At 48.8% G+C, this 14,575-nt stretch overlaps 2 protein-coding genes across 16 annotated transcripts in view; both read left to right on the forward strand.

The window, feature by feature from the left end:
- LOC131592661 (liprin-beta-1-like) overlaps positions 1–3,404 on the forward strand; it is a 109,861-nt gene extending 106,457 nt beyond the window's left edge. For all 15 annotated transcript variants that reach the window (XM_058864321.1, XM_058864319.1, XM_058864324.1 and 12 more), the window contains 4 exons: positions 665–853; positions 1,387–1,566; positions 2,202–2,267; positions 2,726–3,404. In XM_058864321.1, the coding sequence (XP_058720304.1) occupies positions 665–853; positions 1,387–1,566; positions 2,202–2,267; positions 2,726–2,812 (522 nt within the window). In that variant the 3' untranslated portion in view covers positions 2,813–3,404. The remainder of the gene's footprint in view (positions 1–664; positions 854–1,386; positions 1,567–2,201; positions 2,268–2,725) is intronic.
- Positions 3,405–5,169: 1,765 nt separating this feature from the next.
- Positions 5,170–10,000, forward strand: LOC131592663 (rab15 effector protein-like). Its single transcript, XM_058864335.1, has one exon. It carries the CDS (start codon positions 5,851–5,853, stop codon positions 6,589–6,591), a length of 741 nt encoding a protein of 246 aa, XP_058720318.1. The 5' UTR covers positions 5,170–5,850; the 3' UTR covers positions 6,592–10,000.
- The last annotated feature ends 4,575 nt before the right edge of the window (positions 10,001–14,575 follow it).

The following is a 14,575-nucleotide window of genomic DNA, read 5'->3' on the forward strand; positions in this document are numbered from 1 at the left end:
GTGTGGTTTAATACTCTGTATTCCCCTCACAATTCTATTTTGGTATAGCATTCTCCACCTCCTGTTCTACAGTGCTGCCATGCTATTGAACAGCCATTTTCTGCCTTCCTAGTCTGGATATGGTTTTCTTTTGTGAGGGAAACTTCCGTAAAATTTGGGATTACACTGTCAAACCAGGATTGTTTTTAACTGCTCTAGCATCACACACTCCAGACAAGAGACTTACACTTGCAGAGGTTTGTTGTGGTGATTAGGAGTTGTATCCCTGCTCCAGACATTTTGTGTCTGTTTATTTTCCATGATTCTTCTGGCTACCTTTTCCAGAATTGGAAGATGATGCTGGGTAAACATTCTGTGGCAGCTTCACACAGTACTTCAGTTAAGGGTGGATTTATCTGTTCATTTCTTCTTACCTGCCAATTTGTTCCTATTTATAACTCCAGAAGGAAAGCATGAAGGTAGGTAGCATTTTAGGAATCCTTTATCAAGTTAACTCTCTTTCCTCCTTCTTTGTTGTATATTTCCTCTAAAATACCAACAAGAATCTCAAAACAGCCTTAGGGAGTGACCAAGATAGGCCTGGAGATCCATCAGACATCTCATCAGACAGTACTGGCTTCAGCTGGATTCTGTGTGATTGGATTCTCTGTGGTTGGATTCCCAGGTTTTGGAGCCCCGTTTCAATGTAGAAACCATGGCCCAGCTGCTGAACATCCCACCCAACAAGACGCTGCTGAGGCGGCACTTGGCCACTCATTTCAACCTCCTGGTGGGGCAGGAGGCCCAGCAGCAGAAACGTGAAGCCATGGAGTCCCCTGACTACGTCCTCCTGACAGCAACTGCCAAAGTCAAGGTAGGCCACTTGTTCTGGGAGGGGTGGGAGGTTCCAGGGAGGCATTTGGGTCTCTGGTTTTATCTGTGCTGGGAGGGCACGTCAGTAAGATCTGAGAAAAGGGGTTGGTACCTAAAAAAAAAGAAGCATGAGAGCAGGACCTGGCAGATCTGGGGCTAACACTCATGTCTACCATGAACAGGCCACTTCTCAGCTTCTCTGACATGCAGAAACAGGAGGTAGCACTCATGTCGCCCTTCTGTCTGTACTGAGGGATGAGTGGGAGGGAGACTGTCCCTTACTGTTTACAGACTCATGGTTTAATGTGGAATTTTGACCACATTTGGGATCTCTTAAATGGTGGTGTCTTAACAGTGGTAGAATGAGAGGACACATTGTCCTTTCAGATGCCACTGTCATGAAATTCAGAATTTTTGTGTAGAAGAGCACTGGGGTTTTGACCCTTTGTCATGGAAACACAAGAGGGCATGAGTAGGCCTGTTAATTCTTTGGCGATTCTCTAACTCCTTGGCAACTTTCTCTTCACTTTCAAGCCAAAGAAACTTACCTTCAGCAATTTTGGGAGCCTGAGGAAGAAGAAGCAGGATGATGTGGAGGAGTATGTGTGTCCTATGGACCTGGGGCGAGCATCTGGGAGTGGATCGAAGAAGGGCTTTAAGCCTGGCCTGGATATCCGAGTATATGACGATGATGATTTGGACAGGCTGGAGCAGGTAAACCAGTTCTAACAATTCTGAGTCTTTCAGCTGTCAGGTTTGGTGGGAAAACCTTTCATTTCCCAGGGAAGTCTTTCTTTTGCTTTGGCCCATGAAGGCCCTGACTTCTTGTTGTCACACAGCATTAGTGACAAAAGGCTCTGCTTCCAAGGAGGTTGAAGCTGTGAATGCAGCACCTTTTTAGGGCCTGCTCTGGAGTAATTCTCCTTTCCTGACAGGCCATGCTTCTCCCTTGGTCTGAACATCTCAGGTGTAATCAGTAAATTATGTGCTGTGCTTAATTGTTACTCTGTCGTAGCAGGACAAGGGGGAATGGCTTCACACTGACAGAGTGGGTTTAGATCTTAGCAGGTTTAGGATACTAGAAAAATATTCTTCCCTGTGAGGGTGCTGAGGCCCTGGCACAGGTTGCCCAGAGAAGCTCTGGCTGCCCCATCACTGGAAGTGTCCAAAGCTAGGCTGGATGCAGCTTGGAGCAACCTGGGATCATGGAAGGTGTCCCTGCCCATGGCAGGGGATTGGACCCAGATGATTTGGACCCAGGTCTCTTCTAACCCCACCCATTCTGTGATTCCACTCTGTGATACAAATAAGTTACTATTAATTCATGGTTCATTCTCTGTTTTTTATAGATGGAAGATTCAGAAGGGACGGTGAGGCAAATAGGAGCATTTTCTGAAGGCATCAACAACTTGACAGTAAGTCTGTGAATGGGGTCTGTGCTGTAAGGTCTCTGTTTCTGTGGGATGGGTGTGAACCCCTTTGCTCATGTTAAACAGGGTCAGTGAGGTCCTTGGGGTCTTCTGCAGGGACAGAGGGCACAAGAAAACCAAGCGTTTCAGGAAGGTACCTGCCCATCCTGGTGAGGAGGCTTGGTGGCCTGTTCTGGCTCCCCACAGACCGCGGAGGGCAGGAGACACAGCCCATATTGCCCACGGTCAGTGGGCTTCCAGCTGGGAGTCAGGCTGCATTTTCTGGGTGGAAACCTCGAGCCACTGGGGCCAGCAGACAGTGGTGAGCTGGTTTTGCAGCAGGGTGGGTGAAGACCTCCCTCAGCAGAACAAAGCAGTGGCTGGCAGGCAGTGTTTGCTGCCCAGCACAGGACAGGTGACTCCAGTTGTGAGAAACGTTGACTCTTCCCTCCTTTCCTTTCCAGCACATGCTGAAGGAAGATGAAATGTTCAAAGACTTTGCCACTCGCTCTCCTAGCACCAGTATAACAGATGAGGACTCCAACGTGTGACAGTCACCGCCAGGCACTGACAAAGGCTCGTTCTCCTGCATGCAAGGACATCCCTGTTCCACGTGACAGGCAGCAGATCATGTACTTTACATTGCTCTTGCTTCTGTTTGTTGGAAGTAACACTGAGGGGTGGAGAATTTTAAAGAGAAAAGGAGAAAAAACAAGGTGCCTACTTAAGTTGCCATAAAAACCACCCAGACACTGGTGAATGGTAATTGTTTTAACTCTATTTAATGTAAAAACTGGTGGTATGTTTCAGAGTGTTGCCTTGACATCGATGTGGTATGATAGTGCTCCTTTTGCTTATTCGTGGCCTCAGATAATCCTTTATACTGTTTGAAAACAACAGAAGATGTTAGGTGAAAGTGTTGCATCTGTAGATACAGCGCATCAGCTCTCTCTGCGCTCTCAGCTGAAAAATAAAAGTTACTGCTCTTTTCTAAGTGCTTTTCTTTGGCACAAGCACCGGTTCAGCCCTATCCAATGTAGGATTCTAGAGATCCGTGCCCTGTGTAAGCTCCCCTGTAGCTCTTGACTGTTGCTCCTATTTTTATACTGTTTTGTATTAAAAAAAAAAAAAAAGAAAAAATAAGTATATGAGGTACATATAAAAGCAAAAATTTAAATTTTGTGAGATAGAGTGATGGAAAGTTGAAGGTGTGCAAGGGAAAGAGAGAAGATTGTAAAAAAATTATGCCAGTTTGCAAACCAGCTGGTTACTGGGAAAGGCAGGCTGACCTTTGGAAATGTTTGCTTTCGTTGCTTTTTACTGAGTGCACAGTTTAATGATCTTCCATTTTGAGATCAAACAATTCTAAAGCATGTTTCTTCTGGCAGTGGCTCATCCAGAAACTGCACATTTTAAAATGTCTTCTTTCTTGTCCCCAGCAGCAGTAGTTAGTGCATTCAATAGTTATTAACACTTCCATGACTTAAAAAATTTCCTTAAAGTTGAGAGTACTCCCTGCATATGGAAGGCATATTTCTGTGCTGTGACTAACGTGAAGATGGTGTAGTTGCAAAAAAAATAAAAGTTATATAGAGAAATGTATAGGAAATATATTATTTCATATTATTAAGCCTAAGGTGGGACTTTTCCTCCAAAACTGAGATATCAAATGTGTTGCTTATCATTTTACCTTCTTAAAGCACAGCTCCTCTGCTCTTGAGGATCATCAGGTTTTAAAATTCCTAACTAGCCAGTGGGAATCTTGTGTCAGACTCCCAGTACTGTGAGGTGTCCTAGCCAAAAGCAAACAAACAAAGTAACTTTTTATTCCAGTGGTCATTTGTATGGTGTTGAACATTGCATGTCTCTTAGCACAATGGCATGAAGCTGCTTTGCTCTATAAAGGAAAACAAAAGTCCAGCTGGAACTGTTCCTTGCGGTGGTGTTGCTTTGCCAAGCATTTGTCACTCATTTTGTCAGTCTCCTTGCTGGAAATGAGACCATTCCTGGTGTCGTGCAGGGAATTTGGGGTTTGTGCTGACTTTGGGGGTGTTTCTAAAACACTGTTAACAAAGCTAGGAAAGGAAGAAAGGTTCTTCCCAGGGAACTCCTATCAGATCAGAGGCATATTCCAGCATTAGAATGATGTACGCTGATAACCTGGACCTCTGAAGGATGTGCAGTGTAGCTGATTATTGATGTACCAAGATGCAAAATTTAATGTGGGCAGGTTTAGGGTGCCGATGCTTGGGATGTGGATTCAGGTCCCCCTTTCTGTGAATACTCTGCAATATTGTTATTATTTACATGGAAGCTGAATGTAAAAACCTGTGGAAGCACTAGGAAATGTGGTACAGGCTTCCAACAAGTGTTCCTCTGAATGGCTCTCACTAGTTACTGGCTACTGGACAGGATTGGGAATTCACAGTGTGGGGAAAAGGGAGCTAGTGACACAATTCTGTGTGCTGAAATAGCTAAAAACACTCTAGTTTCTCTGGCGTGTTACAGTGAGGGCAGTGATCATTTAAGTGCAGTGTAAGCAGCATTCTGCTCCAAACAACCCTTTCCTGGTGCCAGGTCATGCCCTCAGAGCTGTGATCTGAACCCTGGTTCTGTTCTAGGGTGGGGACACGAGAGAGGTGATGAAGTCAGGAGGTTTTTATGTGTGTGTGTGCACACTGTCAATACTGTCGAGGTGCTTAATTGGTTTGGAGAGGGCAAACGTAACTGCTGTGTACTGCCATGTGAAATCCAATAAAGTCTGTGGAAAATGCCAGGTGTTTTTGTGGAAGCTGGTTCCCTCTCTCATGTCCTATTTTTAATATTTTTTTTTCCTTTTTATTTTCCAATTAACTTTCCAAAGAAGCTTGTTCTGTTCTATTCAAAACCAAGGAAGGAAAAGGGGCAAAATTACACATTTTTTTGTTGACATGTTAATTTGTTTGTCAGTAGTGCCTGTAGCAAGGCTCAACTAACAGCTAAGAAATCAACTATATCAAGACTTTTTAGTTATTTCTGGGATCCAGATTTGAACCATCTTGGGTTGTTTGGTGTGGTGAGAAGTGGCATCATCATTGCTCAACGTGTACTCCACAGGGGGCCCTTCCAGGGTGCTCTGTCCCTTCTTGCTATGGAAGAGACTCTCTCTCTGGTCCCAAGTGTTAACCTCCTTTCTCTGGGAGGTTAAAAGGAAAGATGGTTTGATCTTCAGGCAACACTCTGTCCCAAAAAAATGGTTTCTGTGCAATAGTCCTAGAAAGGAGATCCAAGGAAATAAGATCAGACCAGAATGAGATAACATCAGCCAAAGAAATGGTGCCGGAATTAACAATAAGGAAAACAAGCACCAGATGTATTCAGCAAGTGTGAAAGCTGCAGGGCCTGTTGGGCTGGTCCCTGCCCAGTCAGCTGTGAGAAACACACCCAGGAGAAAGCCTGGCTGAACCCCACGGGCACACAGAGCTCAGCTCTGCCATCACCTTCACCGGGAAGGCTGCAGGTATCCATGTGCAGCTGAGTAGGTCTGGCTGAGCCCAGCGCCTGCAGAGCCTTTGCTGGAAAATAAAGGTTTGTCCCTGAGGCAATCTGCATGTGGAAACTACCTCCCCCGGCAGAGAAAATGGGCCAGAAGGTCTCCCAGGAGGACAACCAGGAGAACAAGGCTGAAACTCTAGTCATCTGTGAAGTCTTCAGCCAGGGTGTGCTCCATGCATCTCGAAAGCTGGAAGACTATCTCGGTTTTGTGGATCCTCAAAGCAAATTCCAGCCAGCCACAAACACGCTGAGCGAGATCTTCCTGGTCAACTTCATCAGCTTTTGCATGGGAAAGGGCATGGAGGAGCGGATCATGACCAGTAAAATGACCAAGCAGCAGTCCTCCCTGTTCGGAGTGGACTGGATCTGGACTCTGTGTGGGTCTGACAAGCAGATCAAGCTCCAGATCGCCGTGCAGGCTTTGCAGCCGGCCGAGCTCTTCCACGGCGAGGGTCCTGTTGAGGATTGCTGCCGGGAGGCTGCACTGGCCGACGAGTGCTTCCAGAACATGAGCAGGTTTGAGAAGCTGGCTGAGTTCTGCCGCCTGGTGGGACGGGACTGCCTGGGCTTGTTCATCATGTTCGGTGTGCCGGGGAAGCCCAAGGACATCCGAGGAGTCCTGCTGGACAGCGTTGCCAAGGAGGAGCAAAAATGCCACCTGTCGGGCAGGAACGCGCTGCGGCAATTTGTCACCAGCACTGACAGCTCCCTGCCCACAAAAGACATGTTGGAAAATTGCCTGGGCACCAGAAATGGGCTGAAGGACATGGGCAATGTGTACATAAACTTTGTGTGAGCAGCTGGGCAGGAGCAGTGGCTCCATGCAGCAGCAGGGTCCTCGCAGGGCTCAGCTCTGCCCCCCTCTCTTTTCTCCCCACACTCCATTCCCTCCACCTTCCCCTCAACCCATGGTGTTCCCTTAGCTCCTGCAGAAGCCAGGCAGAGTCAGCCTCTCCAGGTTTTAAAACACCCGGACAGACCTGCCAGAAAAATGTGTTTATAGAAGGCATGACGTTTTTCCAGAACATTTTGTTCGCCAGCCATTAAGTCTTGGCTGGAGCTGCTGAAAGCTTTATCAGCCAGAGCTCTGGGGAGGTCCTGGTGGACTCAGAGCCTTTGTTTGCTGTGTGGCAGCTTTTTTTCTGTCCCAGGAGGGTGAGCCTGTAATAATGGAAATGTGCTGGTGCTGGTCAGAAGAGCTGCAATGAGTGTGAAGGACAATACCAGGCCTTAAAATGACTGGTTGGAATGAGTGAGCTGGTTTCAATTAAGAGGAAAAGCCCTGCCCAGTGCTAGAAATGGGCTCTGAGAGAGAATTACTAATGACCTGCCCCACCGTTGGTACCAGGCTCCACAAGGCCTTGAAGCTGTGAACCAAAGGTAGGGTTGGGGCCAGCTGCAAAGCTTTTCTCACTGAATGGCTGTGTCAGGGCAAGGTATGGCAAAACCTAGGGGCAGATGTTAAAGAACACTTGGGAAAAATCAAGCAATGGGGACAAAAACCAGGCCTGATGTGGGTGGGACCTTATCACAGCAACAGAGGCAGCCCCTGACCATGCGCAGCAGAGAGCAAACCTGGAAGAGGAAAGATTATTTCACTTGGAATTCCTCTTCAGTAGTTTAGCAGCTGATGGTATTTATGGGCTTGGTTTATTCTATTTCCCTCAGCTTTTACTGGACTAAGTGAGGCTTTTGGGTTGGTTACACAATTATAATTACTTGCTTTACTGTTAACCAGTGAATGAGGCCCTGATCTACATTCAGTCTGGTAAACTCACTTTGGGTATAGCTGTCTAAATAGTCTTGTCAGTGCAAAACTCATCTGACTCTAGTTTTCATATAAATTCAGTCATTTAACAGAATAAAAATAATTTTGAAAACACATTCATCTTCCACTATTTACTATTTGAGTTGTAAAATGGGGGCAGCTGTGAGAGCTGAGAATCAGAGGCTGTTACTTAACAAGCCATTAAAAAAGAGCCAAAGGAGGCTGAGACATCAGTGCCACAAGTATTTGCAGCATTCCATGGCAGAGGCAGGGAATCTGAAAGGGGAACTGAAATAAACACAGAACTGTGACATTTTTGCTGAGTCACAAACATAGCGGGGTTTGGAGAAGGGTGACCTTTCAGTCCTGAAACAGTTCATTGAGACAGAACTGTTTTTAAACAGATGCTGTCACTGTATTCTGTGTGTGTGGCTGGGTTTGGTGGGACAGAGGAGACAGTTCTGGTGTGCTGCATAGAGAACCTGCATAGTTGTGGGGGATTGGGATTTTTTGCCTGTTTAAACTAGCAGAATAATCAACACTGCAGCAGGATTGATACTGGCTTATAAAAAACCTGCAGAAAACTAATTTTGTATTAAATTGGTATATTCTAACTAGTATGACTTCACCTATCCACTTCTTTAGAAAAGCTGGCTCACTAGAAAAATGGGCTTTTTTTCCCTTGCATGCTTTCTCAATAATAGAAAGGGAAGGGGAAAATCCAAGTGTCTTGAATGTATAGAGTTTGAACTATGAGAGTTACTCACTGGGGCAGTTGTTCTGATTTGATTTGCGTCTCTCAAAGGGCTCTGGTACCTCAGAGATGTCACATAGCCTTACTATGTTATTTTGGGAACTGGGTTATGTTTCCCAGACCGCACCACACTCTGGCCCTTTCCTTTGTGGGCTTTAGCTCAGGCCCCTGGGCCCCCAGCCATGGTGGGAATTGGCCAAGGCTCTGGATTCTGGTTAACAACAGTGAAAAGTATTTAACCATGGAGCTCTATGTTCATCCACTGAGCCAAGCTGGAGCCTCAGCTCAGGTGACTCACAGCCATCCCCAGGCTTCTGTGACTGCAAGTGCTGATGGACCTGCTAAGGTGCAGCCTCCAGCCCCTGAAATCCCAGGGCAGTTTGTGTGGCTGCATGACACAAGGTTTGTCCTGAATTCTGAAGAACCTGGAATTCACACCTTTGTCCCTTGGCAGTGTTTTCTGTTCAGATTTCCCTCTGAACACTCACTGCTGGGATACACGGGGGAAAGCCCTGTCCCTGCATGGAAGTCTGCTTTCTAGAGGGGCCCCTTTGGAAGTTTCCTCCCAAATTTGCCCTAAGCCAGGACAAATGGAAACTCCTCTGTGTCTCACCAAGAGGTTCAAAGCCCGTTTGGTTTTATGGAAGCAGTCAATGAACTCGGCCTCACTCGAGAGTCTTGCTTGGAGGCTCAGCATTCCCTCTGCCTGAAGAAGGGGCACAGAAGGACACTTTGGTGAGAGCATTCCCTTTGGGAAGGTTCCATCTGCCTGCCTGTGCAGAAGGCACAGCAGAAATGGGTGTTGAGACCAGAGCTACTGAAAATGAGGGGTTCAGGAAAGGCAAACTCCCTCTGTGTGCCAGAGGCTCTGTGTGCTCTACCAGAGGAGCCCCTGGAGCAGCACCTCCAGAACTGCTGGGCCTGCATCTGTGGCTGTGCCGCAGCATCGATCCAGCCCTGCTGGACCAGGAGCTGAGGTGTCCCCCTGCATTCATACGTGCCCACCCCCTGCTCCCCGTTTGTTCTGGCTGCTGCACTGCCCCTGCTGGCCCTTTCTTCTGGTTCTGCCTCCCTTTTTTCCATTGGCTGGGCTGTGGGAATGCCTCTGCAGCCTTCTGGGGCCGGCTGACAAGCACTGGGGTATCATCTGGGGTGCAGTTCAGAATTTGCTGTGAGGACAGAAACCCAGGGGACTGAGGTGAAAGTGAGCCTGGATTGGGCAGGACTGGGAGCCTGAATTCCAGGGCCTGCTGCATTTCCCAGGAGGATGCACAGGAGTGGGCAATCCAGGCATGAAACAGAGCTGAATGCATCCCACTGCTAGCACAGAGCTGCTGGGCCTGGCTTGTGTGCTGTCCCTATGAATGTGACAAGTGACCCCTGCTTGTGGATGGCTGGAAAATAACCCAGGTGAGGTGGAGAGAGCAGAACTGGAATCAGCAGAGCTGCCTCAGGTCAGAGGACATCGGCACTGACCTAGTGATGGAGATTTGCTTTCGGCCACCTTATCTTTGAGCACAGCAGGTATCAGTTGGAAAAATGGCCAGAGGATGCATTAAATGCCTGCTCAGGGAGGAGTCCCTTGCTCTCGGCCTCTCTTCTCCCTCTGCTCCTGCGTGTGGACTGTGCAGTGTCCTTGTTTCCCACTGTTTCCTTTGCCATTTCCTGTTCTAATGTGGCTCCAGACCCCTCATGCTCACCAGAGCTGGAGCTTCGTCGTTCAGGATCTGCAAACGAGGGGCAGAAAAATGCATTTGCTTTCAGAGGTTGGAAATAGGCTCCCCAAAAGGCAGGGATCCATGGGATGGTAGCTCCCACCCAGCTTGGGTGTCTATTCTGGGTTGTGAGGGCACCTCGGGACACCACAAAGAGCAGGAGGCGATTGGAGTTGCTGATTAAATCCTGCAGGGGCACAGCAACTGCCTGCCAGCCCCGTGTCCATCCCCTGCCTGCTCTCAGCTACAGGAGACAGGGATGAATCACCAGGAGCAACCAGCAGAGACCTGCCAGCCCCAACTCCCACTGCTCTGGGTCTCCAGCTCCCGTGCCTTTGAGTATCAAGTGGGATTAGATGAACTCTGCTGTCCCTGCAAACCTCCAGCTTTCCTTGGGAGCCTTCCAAATCCCAGACGTTCCAGTTAAACAGAATGGTAGTGGAGAAGCCCTGGAATTCTGCAGGATGGGTATTTAGATGAGCCTGGGCACAAATCAGCATTTTTGTACAAACTGGCATGCAGTCCCTCAAGTGCTTGCAGTAGGTGCTAAAACAATCATCCTTCCAAAAACCAAGCTTCCAGCAGGGCCCTGCCAGAGCCGGAGCTGTGGAATGCCGGAACGGTTTGGGGTGGAAGAGACCCTAAAAGCTCATCCTGCTCCACCCCCTGCCATGGGCAGAGACACCTTCCACTATCCCAGCTTGCTCCAAGCCCTGTTCATCCTGACCTTGGACACTGCCAGGGATCCAGGGGCAGCCTCAGCTTCTCTGGGCACCTTGTGCTAGGGCCTCAGCACCCTCATAGGGAAGAATTTCTTCCTAATATCCCATCTATCCCTGCCCTGTGTCAGTGGGAAGGCATTCCCCCTTGTCCTGGCACTCCAGGGTGACAGGTATTACAAAAGGAAGGAGTCAGAGATGAGGACCAGGAATCTTTCCTCTTACTTTTCCCAGCTAAATGGGACTTTAATCACAATAACTTGGGATATTATTTGTTATATGACCTCAGTGTAGGCATGCGGCCATATCTGCTGTATTTATGGATACTTTATTCCCCGTTCATTCCTTCTCCTTTAGCTCCCCATCGACCACAGGGGCGGCAAGGGAAAAGCCACATCCATGGACACAGAAGGGCCCTTTCATCCAGAGTGGCTTCTGGGCATGGAGATCTGAAAAGTCTGTGAGTGGAAGACAGGAGTAAATGGACTCACAGCTCAGCTGGAAAACATTTTCCACAGGTCCTGGAGGTTGATTTGGCAGGCATTCCCTTTGGAAAGCTCTGGTGTTGGCGTTCCTTTCCTGTCTCTGCTGCTCTCTCCCCAGAGTTCTCGTGTCATTGTCCATTGGCACAAGGGGATTTCCCTCTCTTTTGCTACTGGTCCCTACCAGTAGGAGCTTCCCAAGCAGTTGGGAACAGGACTGGCTGGATCCTGTCAGCTCTTTCTGAAGGGAGTTTGATCTAATCCTGCTGGCTTCTCCCACAACAAGTACTGTTCCCTGTTGTTCTCTGTAGCCAGGGAATATTTGGTGGCCAAGTGAAGGAGAGGAAGTGAAATGATGCTTGCAGCAGGCACAGGTGTGTCTGTGCTGGCTGTGTATAGGGTGTCCTTGGAATCATGGAATCCTTCAGGTTGGAGAAGCCCTCTGAGATCATGGTGCCCAGGTGTTCCCCAGTGCTGCTGAGGCCACCACTGTCCCATGTCCCCAAGTGCCACATCCACACAGCTTTAAATCCCCAAAGGGATGGGACCTCCACCACTACCCTGAGCAGCTGTGCCAGGGCTAGACAGCCTTTCCACTATGAGACTTCCCAATATCCAGCCTAAACCTCCCCTGGGATCACGTGAGACATTTTCCTCTCGTCCATTTCAAATGGTTCCAATCATTCAATTCCCTTTTCATCACCATGGGTTGCATTTTCCCCCTCTGTTTTTATCTCTGCCAGGGATGTGAGTTTTTTTTCCCAGTCCTTTGGCAAAGGACCCTTGGAGTCCTTTGGCTCCAAGGGTCAGCCCTTTCCCCCCTGATTTTACAGGAATGGTCCCTGGCAGCAATGCCCTGGACAAGGTGGCTTTAACAGTGACCGCCAGGCCCAGCTGCTGGATCAGGCTAAAGACTGAAAACTCCTTTTCTTGCCCTGGATGCCCAGACTCTGTGTCCATAAGAGGCTCCTTTGCTGGTGGCACCTCAGGGATACTCCCCAAAGCAGCAGGGGGAGGAAGCTGTGGTGTGTCAGCGTGGGAACTGTGGGACACACGGAGCACAGCCGGAGCTGTTGAGAAGAGATCTCCCTCTGGGCTGCAGGCACAGATGAGGTCCATGTACTTCCCGGGCAGCATTCCCATGGGACCATACCCTGCGTGTTTTTCTGGATCCCGGTGCAGCAGAATCTCAGTGGCCACGGTTGGGAATTCGGTGAATTGGAAGCAGAGCTGAAGGGTTTGTCCACTAAGAGAAGTGGTGATTATAAACCAAAGCAGCATGGTATTCCACACCATGGATTTGGGATTGGTGATGGTCCCAATCCATAATCTTTGCTCATTTTCTTTTGGATGCTGCAGCCTGATGGGCTGGGGGAGCTGCTCCTTTCCATTTCCATTTAATTTTCTGTATTTCATTAATTCTCTGTGGAAATCTGCTTTTAATGAAAGGGCCCAGGAGGATATCGATGTAGTCCCAGGTTCCTGGGATTCACAGCTCTGTGTTCAGACCAAGGACTGTTCTGGCTGGCAGAAGCTGCACCAATCTCCCAAGAATCTCTGGATTTTCTTCTCCCAGTTCTCAGTTTGGGGGTGCAGTGCAGCCCTGCCCTGTGCATCTCCTAGAAGAGTCTTGGTGTTAAAAAGGTTATTTTGTATTCTGTAGTACTTGAAACTTGATTAAAAAGTATAACACTGTATCAATGTGGTTTTGATTGGCTCATTTACATTCCTTAATTAAAGCAAATAATTGAGAAGGGGTTTGAGCAGCCCTTGGTTGGAGCTCGCAGCTCTTCCGTATCTCCTCATTCTCTGAATTTCTTTGAATTATTTCTTAAGCAATTACTGCAATCCAGATGCACAATGAGGAGAACAGCATTGCTGCCCTGCTGGATTGGGAAATCCAACTGCAATTCCTCAGAGGGATTGAGGGGATGGGGATCTGAGCCTCAGGCTGGGTTTTGGCAGCAGGAATTCAGTGAGGAGGGGTGAGGGGAGATCCCCCAAAACTGGTTAAAGCAAATTCTGCTGGGTTTGGGTGCCCCTCCCCAAAAAATGATCCTGATTAAAGGGGACTTGAGGAAGCAGTGGGATATGCTGGAGGGGAGCTGTGCTGGAGCCTCCAAACCCTGGTCAGGGATGGTGGGCAGTGCCAGCTCTTTGGGACAGTGCCTGATCCAGAGAGTTTTCCCATTATTTTCTGTCATGTGCAGCACCTGCTACTTCATTAGAGTCCCACAGGCCAAAAATCCCATGGGAGCAGCTGGAATCACAGATAGACAGACAGAAGCCAGTCCAGGACTGGAAATGAGATGTTCCACAGATTTATTTTTCCCAATGACAGGAATGATGGATTTGTCTTTACAAACAAGCTGTGGGTCTGCTGGTAAATACAACTAGCCCTGAGAGATAAAAGAAACAATGGGAAAGATTCCACTGTTTGATGAATGGAAAAAAAGATATTTGCCTTTACAAACAAACTGTATGTTTGCTGATAAATGAAATTGGATATTAAAAGATGAAAGAGACAATGGGAAAATACCATAAATTCCATAAGAATTAAAAATTAAGAGGGAGGGTTATACATCAGAGGGGAATATTAGGAACGCCTGATAGGGCAGATTCCTGATAGGGAAGTCTGTACCTCTCAAGTACCTCAGCCAATGTAGCCAGAAGATTAGGATAAAAAGGAGGCTGCGTCCTCCAAAAATTTGAGAGACCCCAGGGGAATGCCCCATGTCCTCTCCCTTTATTCGAATAAGTAAAAGCACTCCTCTGTCTCCTTTTTGGACATGAACCTCTGGTGTTTGTGGATTAATCTTCCTGACACCAATGCGTTTTTAATTTAAAGCAATTTTAAATTAAAGAACACTGCCAGTGCTCCGACCCCCCTACCCCGACCCCATATCCTTAGTTTTGGGATTTCTCCATGAGAATTATCTGCCTAGACTGGATAAAAAGTTCAAAATAAATCCCCCCGGCTGTGCAGGGACGGGCGGGGTCTGGGGGGTCCCGGAGCCCCGGCGGGACCCCAGCCCCGCGCCGGCCGAAGCAGGAGCGGCAGCGCCGGGCTCGGCCCCAGCGCCCGGCCCGGAGCGGCTCCTCCCGCCCGCGGCGAGCCCGGGGCCCATCCCAGGGCCAATCCCGCCCTGGTCCTCCAGCCCCGGGACCCCCAGCGGACACGGGCAGGACCCGGACCCCGGTGCCAGCGCAGGTGTGAAGAGCGGGGACGCGAGCGGCGGTTCCAGCCCCATCCCGGGCAGGCCGGGTCTCGCTGAAGCGGGGCCGGGGCCTCAGGGGCGGGGCCCGGGCCCGGCTCAGGCGCGCGGAGCCCCGGAGCGGCTG

Source organism: Poecile atricapillus, chromosome Z (assembly GCF_030490865.1).
Source record: "Poecile atricapillus isolate bPoeAtr1 chromosome Z, bPoeAtr1.hap1, whole genome shotgun sequence".
Taxonomy (NCBI): Eukaryota; Metazoa; Chordata; class Aves; order Passeriformes; family Paridae; genus Poecile; species Poecile atricapillus.

Coding starts and splice junctions, on each gene's coding strand:
- LOC131592663 (XM_058864335.1), top strand. CDS start 5,851: ATGTGGAAACTACCTCCCCCGGCAGAGAAAATGGGCCAGAAGGTCTCC.